Here is a 13,651-nt window from a genome sequence, read left to right as displayed (position 1 = left end):
ATGCTGGGTAATTTGGTCACATCTTTCCAGTAGCCTCTGCCAGAGTCCTCTAGAGACTTGTGCTAAAGTCCACTAAGCAGCAGAAGACATGGTGTTATTTAGCAGTGGCTGAATTATTTGGGCATTAGGGGCTAGTATTAATTCCTGTCCCAATGATCATCCCAAATTCAAATTTACCCTAGCTGTAGCTAAAATACAACGATTTGTTGTTTCAGACGGACTGTCGCCAGAGGTGCGGAGAAATCAGACTAGTTCAGGGATTTCAACCAACTAGGAGTCAACCAGGACAGAGGGGGCACCATGGCAAGCCAATGATAATGAAGCCTATAATAAACTCGGAGGTACTAAAAGGTAGCATCCTGCCCGCGATTCACTGTGCAACAAACTGAACATCAGCAGAGAGGATGAGGATGAGCTTTAATGAAGCAAACACTGATTTGGGAAAATGACTGATTTGATGGAATAGAAATAAAAGGAGAGCTGTGCTTACTAGTGGTGGCAGAGCAGTAAGTGATTTCAGAAGGCTTTTTTTACCTCAGGCACCTCGAAAGGCACCTCCTGTCCATTACTCTTGAGGATGTCAGCCAGTATGCGCAGGGTCCTCTCTCTTGGTATCACATTCTCCTCCTGCATCTTGGTCCAGGTGGCCTCCGCCTTGCGCCAGTCGTTTGTGTCCTCTGAGGGTGAGAAAGAGCATGATCACATGTACGCACACACACACAAACTCTTCAAAAATGTATTTTATAAACGACACTACTTGGTTAAATAAAAGGTTAAATAAAAAACAAAACATGCACATTAACGTGTATACGCACACAGACATCAAGATTCCTTGTTGACACTCATGCTGCTTAATGCTGAGAGAGCAATCAAGGTAGAAAAGGCCTAATCTGCTCATCCTCCTCAGCCAGACACTTAACTCTGGGCTGATTTGATTTGTATCCGAGCAGGCTTTATCTGCCCCGGGCTGAACTGGGCAAACAGTTCCAAAAAAGCTCAATCTTCACGAGATGTAATCTAGTCATACACTATCTGTGGATACTGGGATTCTGAACCCATTCTCTCACACACAAAATGGCCCTGGGGTTACGCCACATTGCTGCCAGGGATTTGGGGGGCAAAGGTTAAACGGTCACATGAGAAGAGGAGATGGGCGGGAAGTAGTAGTGATTTCAGGGATAGTTGGGGGGGCTTAATATAACCAGTCAGGGGTAAAGTGAGGTTCATAAACTTGGAGAATGTAGATCCAGTCAGTCCATCCATACAGCGATGGTGAGATACAGGAAAGACGTTAGAATCAGGGTTGGGCTCTATTCGAATTGAAGGGAGTCCATTTAGGAAGTGATTTGACAAATATCATATCCTGTTCATTTTATCGAGAAGCCATTAAAAATAGATGCCCCTTTTTCAATCATTTAGTTGAAATTTCCGTTTACTTCCTGAATTGACTGCCTTTGATTCGAATTGAGCACAACCCCGATTAGAATACTAATTGAATAGTAACTTAATAGGATGTCGACAGGAAAGCCACCCAGTCAGAGAAGAGTAGGGATGGAGGTTGAGGGGGACTTACTGCAGAGCCGCAACACGTAGTGATACAGCTCATCGCGGTCACATTCAAACAGCTTGGCTGTCATATCCACCATGCTCTCCAACGACTCCATCTACACAGGGACACAATACTTTAGACGTGGTGCGTGTGCATGTGTGCGCGCGCGACTGTGTGTGGTCTCTCTCTCACCTGGTTGCCGTTGATGCACTTCTCAGCGTACCACTGCAGGCGTCCTGGTCTAGCCCTTAAACCTGGTGTCTGTGGGACCAAAAGAAAGGACTTATTTAAAACAAATACAGCATGGTTTATGTTAAATCAACTAGTGCCTGATAAACCTTTCTGTATTGCATACTGTACAGAGTACATCACAAATCCAACACGTTGAAACATACAGTGACCTCCATTTCATACCTCATGATTGAGTATATGATTTAACGCACATTAAACCCATACATTCCTGTAATTTCCCAGAAGTGAATATCTGAATAGCTCAACTCTAGAACAATCCCCCTGTGAGTTATACAAGAAAGTAATATCCAACAGGCTCAAAATGACCAGAAACGGAATCACATGAAAAAGATAGAAGATGAAGGGTGTATATGGATAATACCAGAGCCATATAATAATGGTTCTGGATAATACTATGGTATGATGCCCTTTGGACACGCACACTGAGAGGGTGGCATAAGCACACTGTATTTTTGGAGTGATATGTGTTCATAAAGGCTAGGGAGGGTGGGGTGGAAGGGGTTAGAGATGGGATAGCATTTCATCAGTGCTCCAGTCAATCAGAGTGAGATAGTCCCTTGGTTCTTCCACTCTGCCCTGACATGTTAATCTGTCTATGACCAAGATCTCTCAATCCCCCTGTGCTGCAGGACCATGGCTACTTGATCAAAAAAAAGACTACGCATTATGGTCTTATACAACCAGCCAAAGGACAAATTACAATTTGTTCTGTTCTCCGCCACCGCGTCTAATCTGCTTAGTAAATAAGGCCGAGCGCAAGTGGTACATATTTTTTCTACAGCAAACAGGAAATCCCCCCACCCCTCCAGCCAGGGATCTAAGCCCCCCGAGGGCAAATCTTCCCGGGCATAAAATCCATGGTGATAAGTCCCTCTTCCTCCCGCTTCACACACACACTCTCTACTTTTCACTTCCAGCACATATCCCAATCCCCAAAAGGACATCTAGGTCAGATTATTAAGACAATCTCCTGCCTGCTGCTTTGTGGTTTATGAAACTCAGCCCCTTTGACTATGCTGTCTGGACTAGAGTGCCACAACAAGCTGACATCACACACCCACAGCAAAGACAATGCAGTAGTGACTGTTACACAAACTCACATAACCTTTCTATACTCATCCTCACGTAGTCATACTACCCTCTCACAAATTATGCTCAACAATCTCCATTTCTTGTATTTGACACTTATAATTAATACTCCCCACTTACACAAAACCCACCTTACACCCCCCCCCACACACACACACACACCTAATGGTGCCCACCCCTTAACAAAACCACCTAACCTTAACCATAACCAAAAAGTGGTACCCATTTCTATTGTATTTCATTTAATTACCTGCAATTAAACACCTTGCAATTATACAAAACAGAGTCAGCGGCGAGCCTCTCTGTTCTGACACTTGAAGCTCCACTGAAGAGGAAAGGTCTCTGTGATAGATCTCAGTCATCCATCTGACCTCCCAGATATCACTCATTTTAATTAGTGGGCAGAGTTAGGGGGCAGAGTTCACATGGAGAGGATATCTGGCTGGGAGAACGAGAGCTTTTTCTGATTCTGACCTACCGGTCCAACATGAGACCACTTCGCAGCTATTTATACACACAGACCAGGTAGAGAGTTCTCTTCTACGTTTAGCCTCAATACAAAGTTCTGCACAATATGGAGACATTAAGCACAGTACACAACAACATGTAGTGAGTCACAAGTTCACAATAGACCAGAAAGGAGACCCCCTGTAGGCCTAAATCCAACTGCCCACATTTGAAACAGATTGTCACAAACATACAAAACCAGAAGAATGTCAATGGAACTGAAGGCATTTCATGACAAAACAAAAAGCCAAAAGAAGATATTGAAGTTGAAATGAAAAACACTAAATGTTTTGTGTTGGTCTGGTATCATCTGAAGCTTGTCGGAACCTCCCCTTCTAAGACGATATGGAACAGGGACTGTACGTTCCATTCTTAGAGGGGTATTAGTACACAATAATAGCATGTCAATATTTAAGAGGGTTTGCAAATCATAGTTCATGTCCTAAATCCTCCTTATAGAAACTCAGAGGGGACAAGCAGCTTTTGGCAAGCCCTGTCACAGGGCCAGGACACCATGATACATAGATGATCTGGTAAAGTTGAGAGAGAGAGAGTGCGAGAGCCACACAGTTCCAGCAGATAGCATTATTCTCATCCTGAAGAATCAGGATATTAAAAGGCGTTCAGGGCCAAATAACTAAATCGCCTGCTCCCCTCCTTATCGAGTGACCGTCCCTCTACTGTCGATCCATCCTCACCGACATCATTTTCATCTTATCCCCCCCGGACCAAAGCCTCCTCATCTGATGAGTTTTTAATAACCAGGAAGAGGCTTAGGATGGGCGCTGCCAGCCAGCCTGCTGCAGCCCAGAACAACAATAACAACAACCACTACATCTACCGAACTTTAATAAGGATCGTATGAGGGCACAGTTCTGGAAATGGTAAGGGTGTAATCCTAAACGGCATGGATTGTGTCTATGGTCAAATTAATATCTGCATTAAGACACACACATATGGTTATAGCATCTGCGTTCCAGCTTCCGCCCCACATACAACACACGGTACACAAATACCCCCATTTGACTTAAAACAAGAATACGCACAGACACACACCTCATGGCACTAATCCGTACTAACTGGTATCCATCCAGTCATGCAAGTGGACAGAGAAGACAGGGGAATTGAGCTGGGAGATTAGGATGGTTGGATAATTAAACATCTGAATGGTTTTGTCTAAATAAATGTTCAGTGAGGAAGAATAGACTCCTGAGCTGCAAGCGTTTGGAGTGTGTGTCGGGGGAACGGCCTGAAAGCAGAGACGGCGGATGGACTGACACGAACAAAAGACACAGAAAACGAATCAAGAAAACAGGACTTGTACGAAGCGCTTCTTCCCTAGGTACCTTCAGCTAATAGAAGCTCTTCTCCACTCCAGCCGCAAAACATCTTCAATATGCAGCTCTGCTGAACCCTAACCCTGCCCCCAGAATGATGTACCCCCTCAAACCTAACGAGTAACCACCTTACAGCCCAATTAGCATCCCTCTCATGAAACAGTGTTCGCTGGCCATCTCAGAAGATGGCTATATCATAGTAATGTGGTTGCCGAGATGTGTAACACCTCCCCAGAGTTTTAGGCATTAACCTACCCCTTAACGCCACAGCGATATACAGCAATGTGTTCAGGAATGTGCCTGTCCTCTCTAGCCAGTTAATATGCAAATACAAAAACGCAGTCAATCCCTCAAATCAGAACTGTAGCTTAACCCCTGACCTGTTAGCTCCCAGGAAATTCAGAGATAGGATTGGCTCCAATCTCTTAATATAAATTGGAAATAAGTGACTGCTTTTCATATAAACCACTGGCCACATCCAGCACGGAACACGCACAAACACACACTCCTCTGCTTCCCCCACCTGTTCCATTGTGTTGCTGGGGAATGGCATTAGTTCAGATTTACACCCAATCTAATTTAAAAAGAGGGAACTTATTACTGCCGTCTAATTAAGTATCTTTAAAATAGCGGTGTGCTGCATGCAAACACAATGGGAGGTTGGGTGGTGGTCCCACCTCAATGATTTTGCGGGCCTCCCGGTGGCGGCCAGTCTGCATGAAGGCGAAAAAGAGGTCGTACAGCATTGTCATCTCGCCTCGCTCCTGGCTCACAAAGTCCATCGCTGTGGGAAGAGGAGAGGGAGAGCGAGGAGAGAGAGGTATGAGAGGCTAAACAAAACAACACACACACACTTGCAGAAAGCTTTTCCCCACATTCTTCCAGTCCCATTAGAATGGCTATAAGCTGCTTGGCTTTCAGAGCTGAAACTTCTCAAAGAGCTGCTCTCAGCAGTCTGCTGCCAATCTCCCTCTATCAGGCACTGGCCAGGTGGAGATGTGGGGGCTCATCTGCATACACACCAGCACACACACACACACCAGCACACACACACACACCAGCACACACACCAGCACACACACACACACACACACACACACACAATCCATAGAGACACTCAAAACTAATACCAATGCAAACCTCACACTCTTTAACAATCTGTACATTTGAAAAAAGGGACTGACACACAGAAAACTATTTCCATCCATTCATAAGTTTGCTGAGGGATAGAAATTAAGTTAATTTTTGATAACCGACACAATATGTGGTTTCCAGGCAGGGTGAGAGGACAGAGCAGCACAGGGGTGTGTGTTTAAGGGGAGGCCCCGTCTGACCCTGGGCAGGGGCAGTGCCACTAACAGGGTGAGAGAAGAGGGCATAGGGCCAGGGGGTGTAGAGTGGTGCTCAACAGGGGGGGGGCACTCAAACACACTCACCTACAACACACAAAGGACTTAACCCCTTCACCACCCATTTGTCAAGAGGAGGAGCCATTAAAATCATGATCGCCAGCATCCTCCACAGTGACCTGGGGCCCGTTGTCAATGGTGGGCTCTTACTAGACACTACACAGTGACTACGGGCTGTCTTGGGAGAGTGCACATTGTACATCACACACACATTGTTGCACTACATGTCATGAATGTGAGGGTGTAGGGAGGAGGGATGGATGAAGAGTTGAGAGACAGCCCAGGACAACACTGGGGACGAGCTCCCTGCCATCCAGGGCCTCTATATCTGAGGAAGGACAGAACATTTGCCCAAACTCCAGTCAGCCAAACCATAGACTGTTCACTCTGCTACCATCTGGAAAACAGTACCGGAGCATCGACTCACAGACCAGCAGTCTTATGGCTTGGGGTTAGAAGCTAAATAGTCAACTAATGATACCTGAACTATCTGCACTGACCTAGACTATAAGCAGGGACTGTGAAGTAACAGAAACATACGCACTATACACACACGATAACATACGCACTATACACACACGATAACATACGCACTATACACACACGATAACATACGCACTATACACACACGATAACATACGCACTATACACACACGATAACATACGCACTATACACACACGATAACATACGCACTATACACACACGTGTACGCATGGATTTTGCGTTGTAGATATGTGGTAGTGGAGTATGGGCCTGAGGACACACATTTAGTGTGTTGTGAAATCTGTTATGAATGTAATGTTTTTAAAATTGTATAACTGCCTTAATTTTGCTGGACCCCAGGAAGAGTGGGGATCCATAATAAATACAAATATGTACACATTCACTAGACACAGATACACACAAACTACACAAAACCCTCACACATTCACTAGACACAGATACACACAAACTACACAAAACCCTCACACATTCACTAGACACAGATACACACAAACTACACAAAACCCTCACACATTCACTAGACACAGATACACACAAACTACACAAAACCCTCACACATTCACTAGACACAGATACACAAACTACACAAAACCCTCACACATTCACTAGACACAGATACACAAACTACACAAAACCCTCACACATTCACTAGACACAGATACACAAACTACACAAAACCCTCACACATTCACTAGACACAGATACACAAACTACACAAAACCCTCACACATTCACTAGACACAGATACACAAACTACACAAAACCCTCACACATTCACTAGACACAGATACACACAAACTACACAAAACCCTCACACATTCACTAGACACAGATACACACAAACTACACAAAACCCTCACACATTCACTAGACACAGATACACACAAACTACACAAAACCCTCACACATTCACTAGACAGATACACACAAACTACACAAAACCCTCACACATTCACTAGACAGATACACAAACTACACAAAACCCTCACACATTCACTAGACACAGATACAAACTACACAAAACCCTCACACATTCACTAGACACAGATACACAAACTACACAAAACCCTCACACATTCACTAGACACAGATACACAAACTACACAAAACCCTCACACATTCACTAGACACAGATACACACAAACTACACAAAACCCCCACACATTCACTAGACACAGATACACAAACTACACAAAACCCTCACACATTCACTAGACACAGATACACAAACTACACAAAACCCTCACACATTCACTAGACACAGATACACACAAACTACACAAAACCCTCACACATTCACTAGACACAGATACACAAACTACACAAAACCCTCACACATTCACTAGACACAGATACACAAACTACACAAAACCCTCACACATTCACTAGACACAGATACACAAACTACACAAAACCCTCACACATTCACTAGACACAGATACACAAACTACACAAAACCCTCACACATTCACTAGACACAGATACACACAAACTACACAAAACCCTCACACATTCACTAGACACAGATACACAAACTACACAAAACCCTCACACATTCACTAGACACAGATACACAAACTACACAAAACCCTCACACATTCACTAGACACAGATACACAAACTACACAAAACCCTCACACATTCACTAGACACAGATACACAAACTACACAAAACCCTCACACATTCACTAGACACAGATACACAAACTACACAAAACCCTCACACATTCACTAGACACAGATACACAAACTACACAAAACCCTCACACATTCACTAGACACAGATACACAAACTACACAAAACCCTCACACATTCACAAACGCATCATTTGCTGCTGCTTCTCTGTTCTTTCATTTTACTCGTATTATCTACCTTGATGCTTAGTCACTTTACCCTGCCTTCATCTACATATCGATCTGAAATACCTCGTACTCCTGCATATAGCTCCATTCTAGTGTATTCCTCGTGTTAGTTACTATTTCATTTTGTATTATTATTTTGAAACTGACTCGTTGGGAAAGGTACGTAAGCAAGAATTTCACTGTAACGTCTACACCAGTTGTATTTGGCGCATGGGATCAACAAATTTGATTTGTGGTGGTGGCATTCACCTTTCTGTAGGAGCTCCGTGTCTCCCCTCTCCACCAGGCCACAGATGACGTCGTGGATACGTGGGAGTTGTCCATACTGCTTCTGACACTCCATAGCTGCCTCCAGAGCCCCGCCAAGGTCCTTACTGGTGAGACACACAGAGAAAGAGAACATTCATTTAAAATCAAATCTATATGGCTGAGCGAAAACAAGACTACTCCAGGCCTTTGACCTCCGTCACAAATGACCGACCTCACAACAATGGAGCCCTTTTCAGCCCTGACAGGTCAACCAGGAGATGAGGCAATTGGCCACGTTCCTTTGACAAATCTCTCTGGTAGAACAAATGATTAAAAACATTGGGTTTTTCCAGGGTGAATGGATGACTAGACGGGAAACAACCTCTTTTGTGATCTTTAGCCTTCTCTCCTGTTCTCCAACGCTTTCAGCATCCCTCACCCCCCTCACCTCACCCCCAGCTGCGCAATTTAGAGGAATATGGCAACAAAATTAGAGCGCTCCCCGTGCCATCTCCACCCTCCTCCCGCTCCTCCCCCTGAACAAAGAGCCTGGGAGTGGGGCTGACAGAGGGCTGACGGAGAAGACAGAAAAACACCACTCCAATCCCTTCTATTGTGACTGCGCCGCCATCAATCTGTTGATTGGGTAATTACCATGCCAATCACACAGAGGTCACAGAGGATAGGGCACTGTTGGGAGGGGTCAGGTGGGGTGGGATAGCGAGCCAGAGAGCGGGGAGGGAGTGAGTAACAGGTATAATTTCTGTAGTGTTTTCTACTCTTGAAGATTATACAGTCGCCGGACAAGGAAATGTGCCTCCCACCCAAAAAAAGTCTGACCTTGGTATGGGCAGAATGGAGAGGAGGGGGAGGTGGGTACGGGCAAAACACAGGATGTGATTGAGCTTGGAACACAAACTGGGCTCAGGCAATCGGTTTTAATTGAAATGAAGAGCGACAACATTATTCATCAAGCAGGAGTCAAGAGGCAATTCAACCACTCGCTTCCTGATTGAACAGCCACTCTCCAGAGAATGAGAGAGCGGCAGAGAGAGGGAGAGAAGAGGTGTAATTTATTCTAAAAAAAGTGAGGGAGAAACTTTTACTGGACAGGAATATAGTGACCTGTGATCTACCTGCCAGGCATGCGTGTATGAATCCTCAAACTGGAGTTAAGTTGCAGCCATACATACACTCAGTCAGTGTTTCCTCATTCTAAAGGTATTCTGTAAAATTCTACAGAATAATTTAATACCAAGACGGTCGATCAGACATTTACACCACCCTGCCTCCATTCGACGACACCTCCATTCCGCCCACCCAAATACCCCAAACCCCTTCTCACAGGAAGAAACGTCTTTAGAAACTCCCGACCAGCATCGCAATTACAGCGCCCTCTCCTCCCATCTCCAACCAAAAAGAGAATTAACCATGTTGAAGGCTTCATAATTTCCCTAGGTACAATTTAGCTGTCACTTGCGCTCCGATTTACTCAAACACGTTCCCCCGTTAATGTCACCAACTTTGCATGTCAAGCACTTTCCAGCCAATTAAGTCCTGAAAAAAGATGGTGGCAGCGAGTGCTTTACGCACAGAACCTGAAGGATTAGACAAGAAAGATCACTTCTTTCCATCCTTTCATTATTTCTTTGCACGCCTCTCCTTCCTCTCCTCCGTCCCACTCTTTTGTTCCACAGAGATTGGCATTCACGTTATCACACTACTGTCCCCTGGAAGGAAGGGAGGGAGGGCCGAGCAGAAGAGGGTGTGTGTAGGGGAGAGTGTGTGTGTGTGTGTGTGTGTGGTGTTTGATCGTGACACCTCTAGCCTGCTGTTATGAGTTACATTAGGACACGGCTGCAAAGCCACAACATACAGTATACTCTGTACACACAGTGACAGACATATTGATTAATCTGTGGTCAAGTCCAATTTAATGGCTAGTCTGTCTCGGTTCCACATTTGTGTTGTACAGCTGCACTTACATACTCCATTCCCAATTTGTCCCTTACCCCCTCTCTCGCTCACACACACTAGGAGTGAACCCAGCTCTCCATCTCAGGCTGGAGCCGCCTGACAGCTCTCCTCCGTCTCATCTCCAAATGTAATACCACCCCCCCCGTCCACTCCTCTCCAAGACTTGTCTCTCCCACCTCCCATTGTTAGGCTCATTAGCATTGCAGGGGTGCTAATCAAGGATATGGATCCAGTAAGGCAGTTAGCTAGCGGTTAGCGTCTCAGAGAGAGAGCCAGTGTGTTGGAGCGGTGCTCGGCGGCTAACTGGCTAGGCTGACGGGCTGTCAGCGTTAATCTGGGGGAGAAGTGTTCATTAAGTCATTACTGCTGACACTGTGATGAGACAGCGTCGCCAGAATGACACGTAGCGCTTTGTCCTCCGCCGCCAACGCCTCCCTGACTGACGGCACCAACAGAGAGAAGAGAAAGAGGAGGGGATGAGATGGAGAGCGAAAAGGAGGGATGAATAGTGGAGGAGATGGGAAGGGATAAATATGGAGAAGAAAGGGGAAAGAGATAGATGTGGAAAAGATAAAGGGCAGAGACGTGAAGAGAACCCTTATTCTGGGGATGGCAAAAAATAGGACAAAAATCCTTAACTTACGTCTCTAAATTTTGTCTTCGTGCCAAGAAGAGGTCTAGGCTATACTACGCCACAGAGAGACCTTTACAGGTCTAGAAATCCCTCTATAAAGCATTCCTCACCCTGGGTTGTGTATTGTGAGCCCAGTGAACCCCAGTGATTCAGTGGTGAACATGGCTCTGCTCTGTGCAGGGAGAAGAGAGATCCCTTGTTTTCACTGCTGCTAATGAACCTGGGGAAATTACCAAGCTAATCTCAGAGCAGGCAGCAATTAAGGCATGAACCTCCACGGTGTGTTTGTGTTGAGCACTGACTGACAGCAAACAAACAGCCCCAGGGGGGCGCTTGCACCACACTGTTGTGTATGTCAAACGTCCATGTGTGTAAAGGTACACCCTTGGTACACCCTCTCCCAGAGCATGTTGGGGGAAAAGGGTGTGTGTGTGTGAGAGTGTGTGAGCGAAGGGGGGTTGTTTCGAACAGTGCGCCGCATGGCTGTGGCAAATCCAGCAATTAGTGCTCTGTACATAATTAACATGCAAATGAGCTGATCTACTTAAAAGCTGTTCTCACAAATAGACCTGAACAGGGGCTGAGGGGTGGGGCCATGGGGCCGCGGCTCCCAGAAACACAGGTTTTTCCCTCGGACTGATTTGCATATTACATTTTTAGCGAGAAGGCATCGATAGCCATCTCAGAGAAGCGGAGCGTGAGTCAGAGTTATGTAAATAGGGGTCAGGAGGGGGAGGCTAGGGTTGTTAGGGGTACAGCAGCTGGCCGATCCCCAAACACACACACACAAAGCCTCGCAATCTACCCCCCCCCACCTCTGTTAGAAAGACACACAAACACAAAAATTCATGCACAGCCCAGCCCCAGATCCAAACCCTCCCTGACTGAACCAATTCCCCAGAATGCTCCTTCAAGCATGATCAGGAACTCTGGCTCACATGACCCACCACAGCCAATGACAAACAACGAAGCAGTGAGACACAGGAAGTCCTTTTCCCAGAGAAAATGTTCAGGTACCCTGTTGGGCATTATCATCTGAGCTCTGTTCCATTCCACCACTTAGAATGAAGGATTACTATGACAACACACACACACACACACACACACACACACACACACACACACACACACACACACACACACACACACACACACACACACAGTAAATAGTCTGGGTAGCCATTTGATTACCTGTTCAGTAGTCTTATGGCTTGGGGGTAAAAGCTGTCGAGAAGCCTTTTGGTCCTAGACTTAGCGCTCCAGTACCGCTTGCTATGCGGTAGCAGAGAGAACAGTCTATGACTGGGGTGGCTGGGGTCTGACAATTTTTAGGGCCTTTCTCTGACACTGCCTGGTGTTGAGGTCCTGGATGGCAGGCAGCTTAGCCCCAGTGATCTACTGGGCCGTACGCACTACCCTCTGTAGTGCCTTGCGGTTGGAGGCCGAGCAGTTGCCGTACCAGACAGTGATTCTAGCTAATCAAACCTGGGTTCAAATACTACTTCAAAGTAAATATTGAGATGTATCAAATACAAATAAATACTCCCATGCATTTGAACCCCGGTCCTAGGACTATTTAAAATATTGTCAAATACCATAAAACAGTCTCAAATAGCCGCTTGTCCCTGTGCCTGGCAACAGCACACATATCAGCAAATAAACAGCCGTTTCAAATAAAACACAGGGTCTAAATGAATTGTTACATTAAATAATTCAGTAATGACTCGCAAAAATGGCTATTATCAGTATTTAAATCGGCAGTAAGAACTGCTAGCCGATGGCTGCTAACAGCGGAGAACTGCTAGCCAATGGCTGCTAACAGCGGAGAACTGCTAGCCAATGGCTGCTAACAGCGGAGAACTGCTAGCCAATGGCTGCTAACAGCGGAGAACTGCTAGCTAACTGGCGAGTTCAAACAGTCAACAACTTCAGAGTACAGACACCTAGATAATTGGGAAATCACCATCTATTCACAAAACTAAGAACTGCCAAAAATGGACAGTCAAAGTGGAGAATAATAATAATAATAATAATAATATACAGTAGCAGTTAAAAGTTGACACACCTACTCATTCAACCTACTCTACATTGAAGAATAACAGTGAAGACATCAAAACTATGAAATAACACATATGGAATCATCACGTAACCAAAAAAGTTCAAACAAATCAAAATATATTTTATATTTGATATTCTTTAAAGTAGCCATCCTTTGCCTTGATGACGGCTTTGCACACTTGGCATTCTCTCAACCACACTTGGCATTCTCTCGTGAGGTAG

General features: G+C 45.3%; 1 protein-coding gene across 1 annotated transcript in view; it reads right to left on the bottom strand.

Moving 5' to 3' along the window:
- Nucleotides 1-13,651, bottom strand: part of lrpprc (leucine-rich pentatricopeptide repeat containing) — a 79,341-nt gene that overhangs the window by 28,153 nt on the left and 37,537 nt on the right. The window contains exons 24-28 of the mRNA XM_035801099.2: nucleotides 8,761-8,885; nucleotides 5,412-5,518; nucleotides 1,742-1,810; nucleotides 1,574-1,664; nucleotides 535-677 (exon numbers count right to left, since the gene is read on the bottom strand). Coding sequence (XP_035656992.1) covers nucleotides 535-677; nucleotides 1,574-1,664; nucleotides 1,742-1,810; nucleotides 5,412-5,518; nucleotides 8,761-8,885 — 535 coding nt within the window. The remainder of the gene's footprint in view (nucleotides 1-534; nucleotides 678-1,573; nucleotides 1,665-1,741; nucleotides 1,811-5,411; nucleotides 5,519-8,760; nucleotides 8,886-13,651) is intronic.

Source organism: Oncorhynchus keta, chromosome 24, assembly GCF_023373465.1.
Source record: "Oncorhynchus keta strain PuntledgeMale-10-30-2019 chromosome 24, Oket_V2, whole genome shotgun sequence".
Taxonomy (NCBI): Eukaryota; Metazoa; Chordata; class Actinopteri; order Salmoniformes; family Salmonidae; genus Oncorhynchus; species Oncorhynchus keta.
Note: the sequence above shows the minus strand (reverse complement) of the source record. Positions and strands in the feature narration are given on the sequence as shown.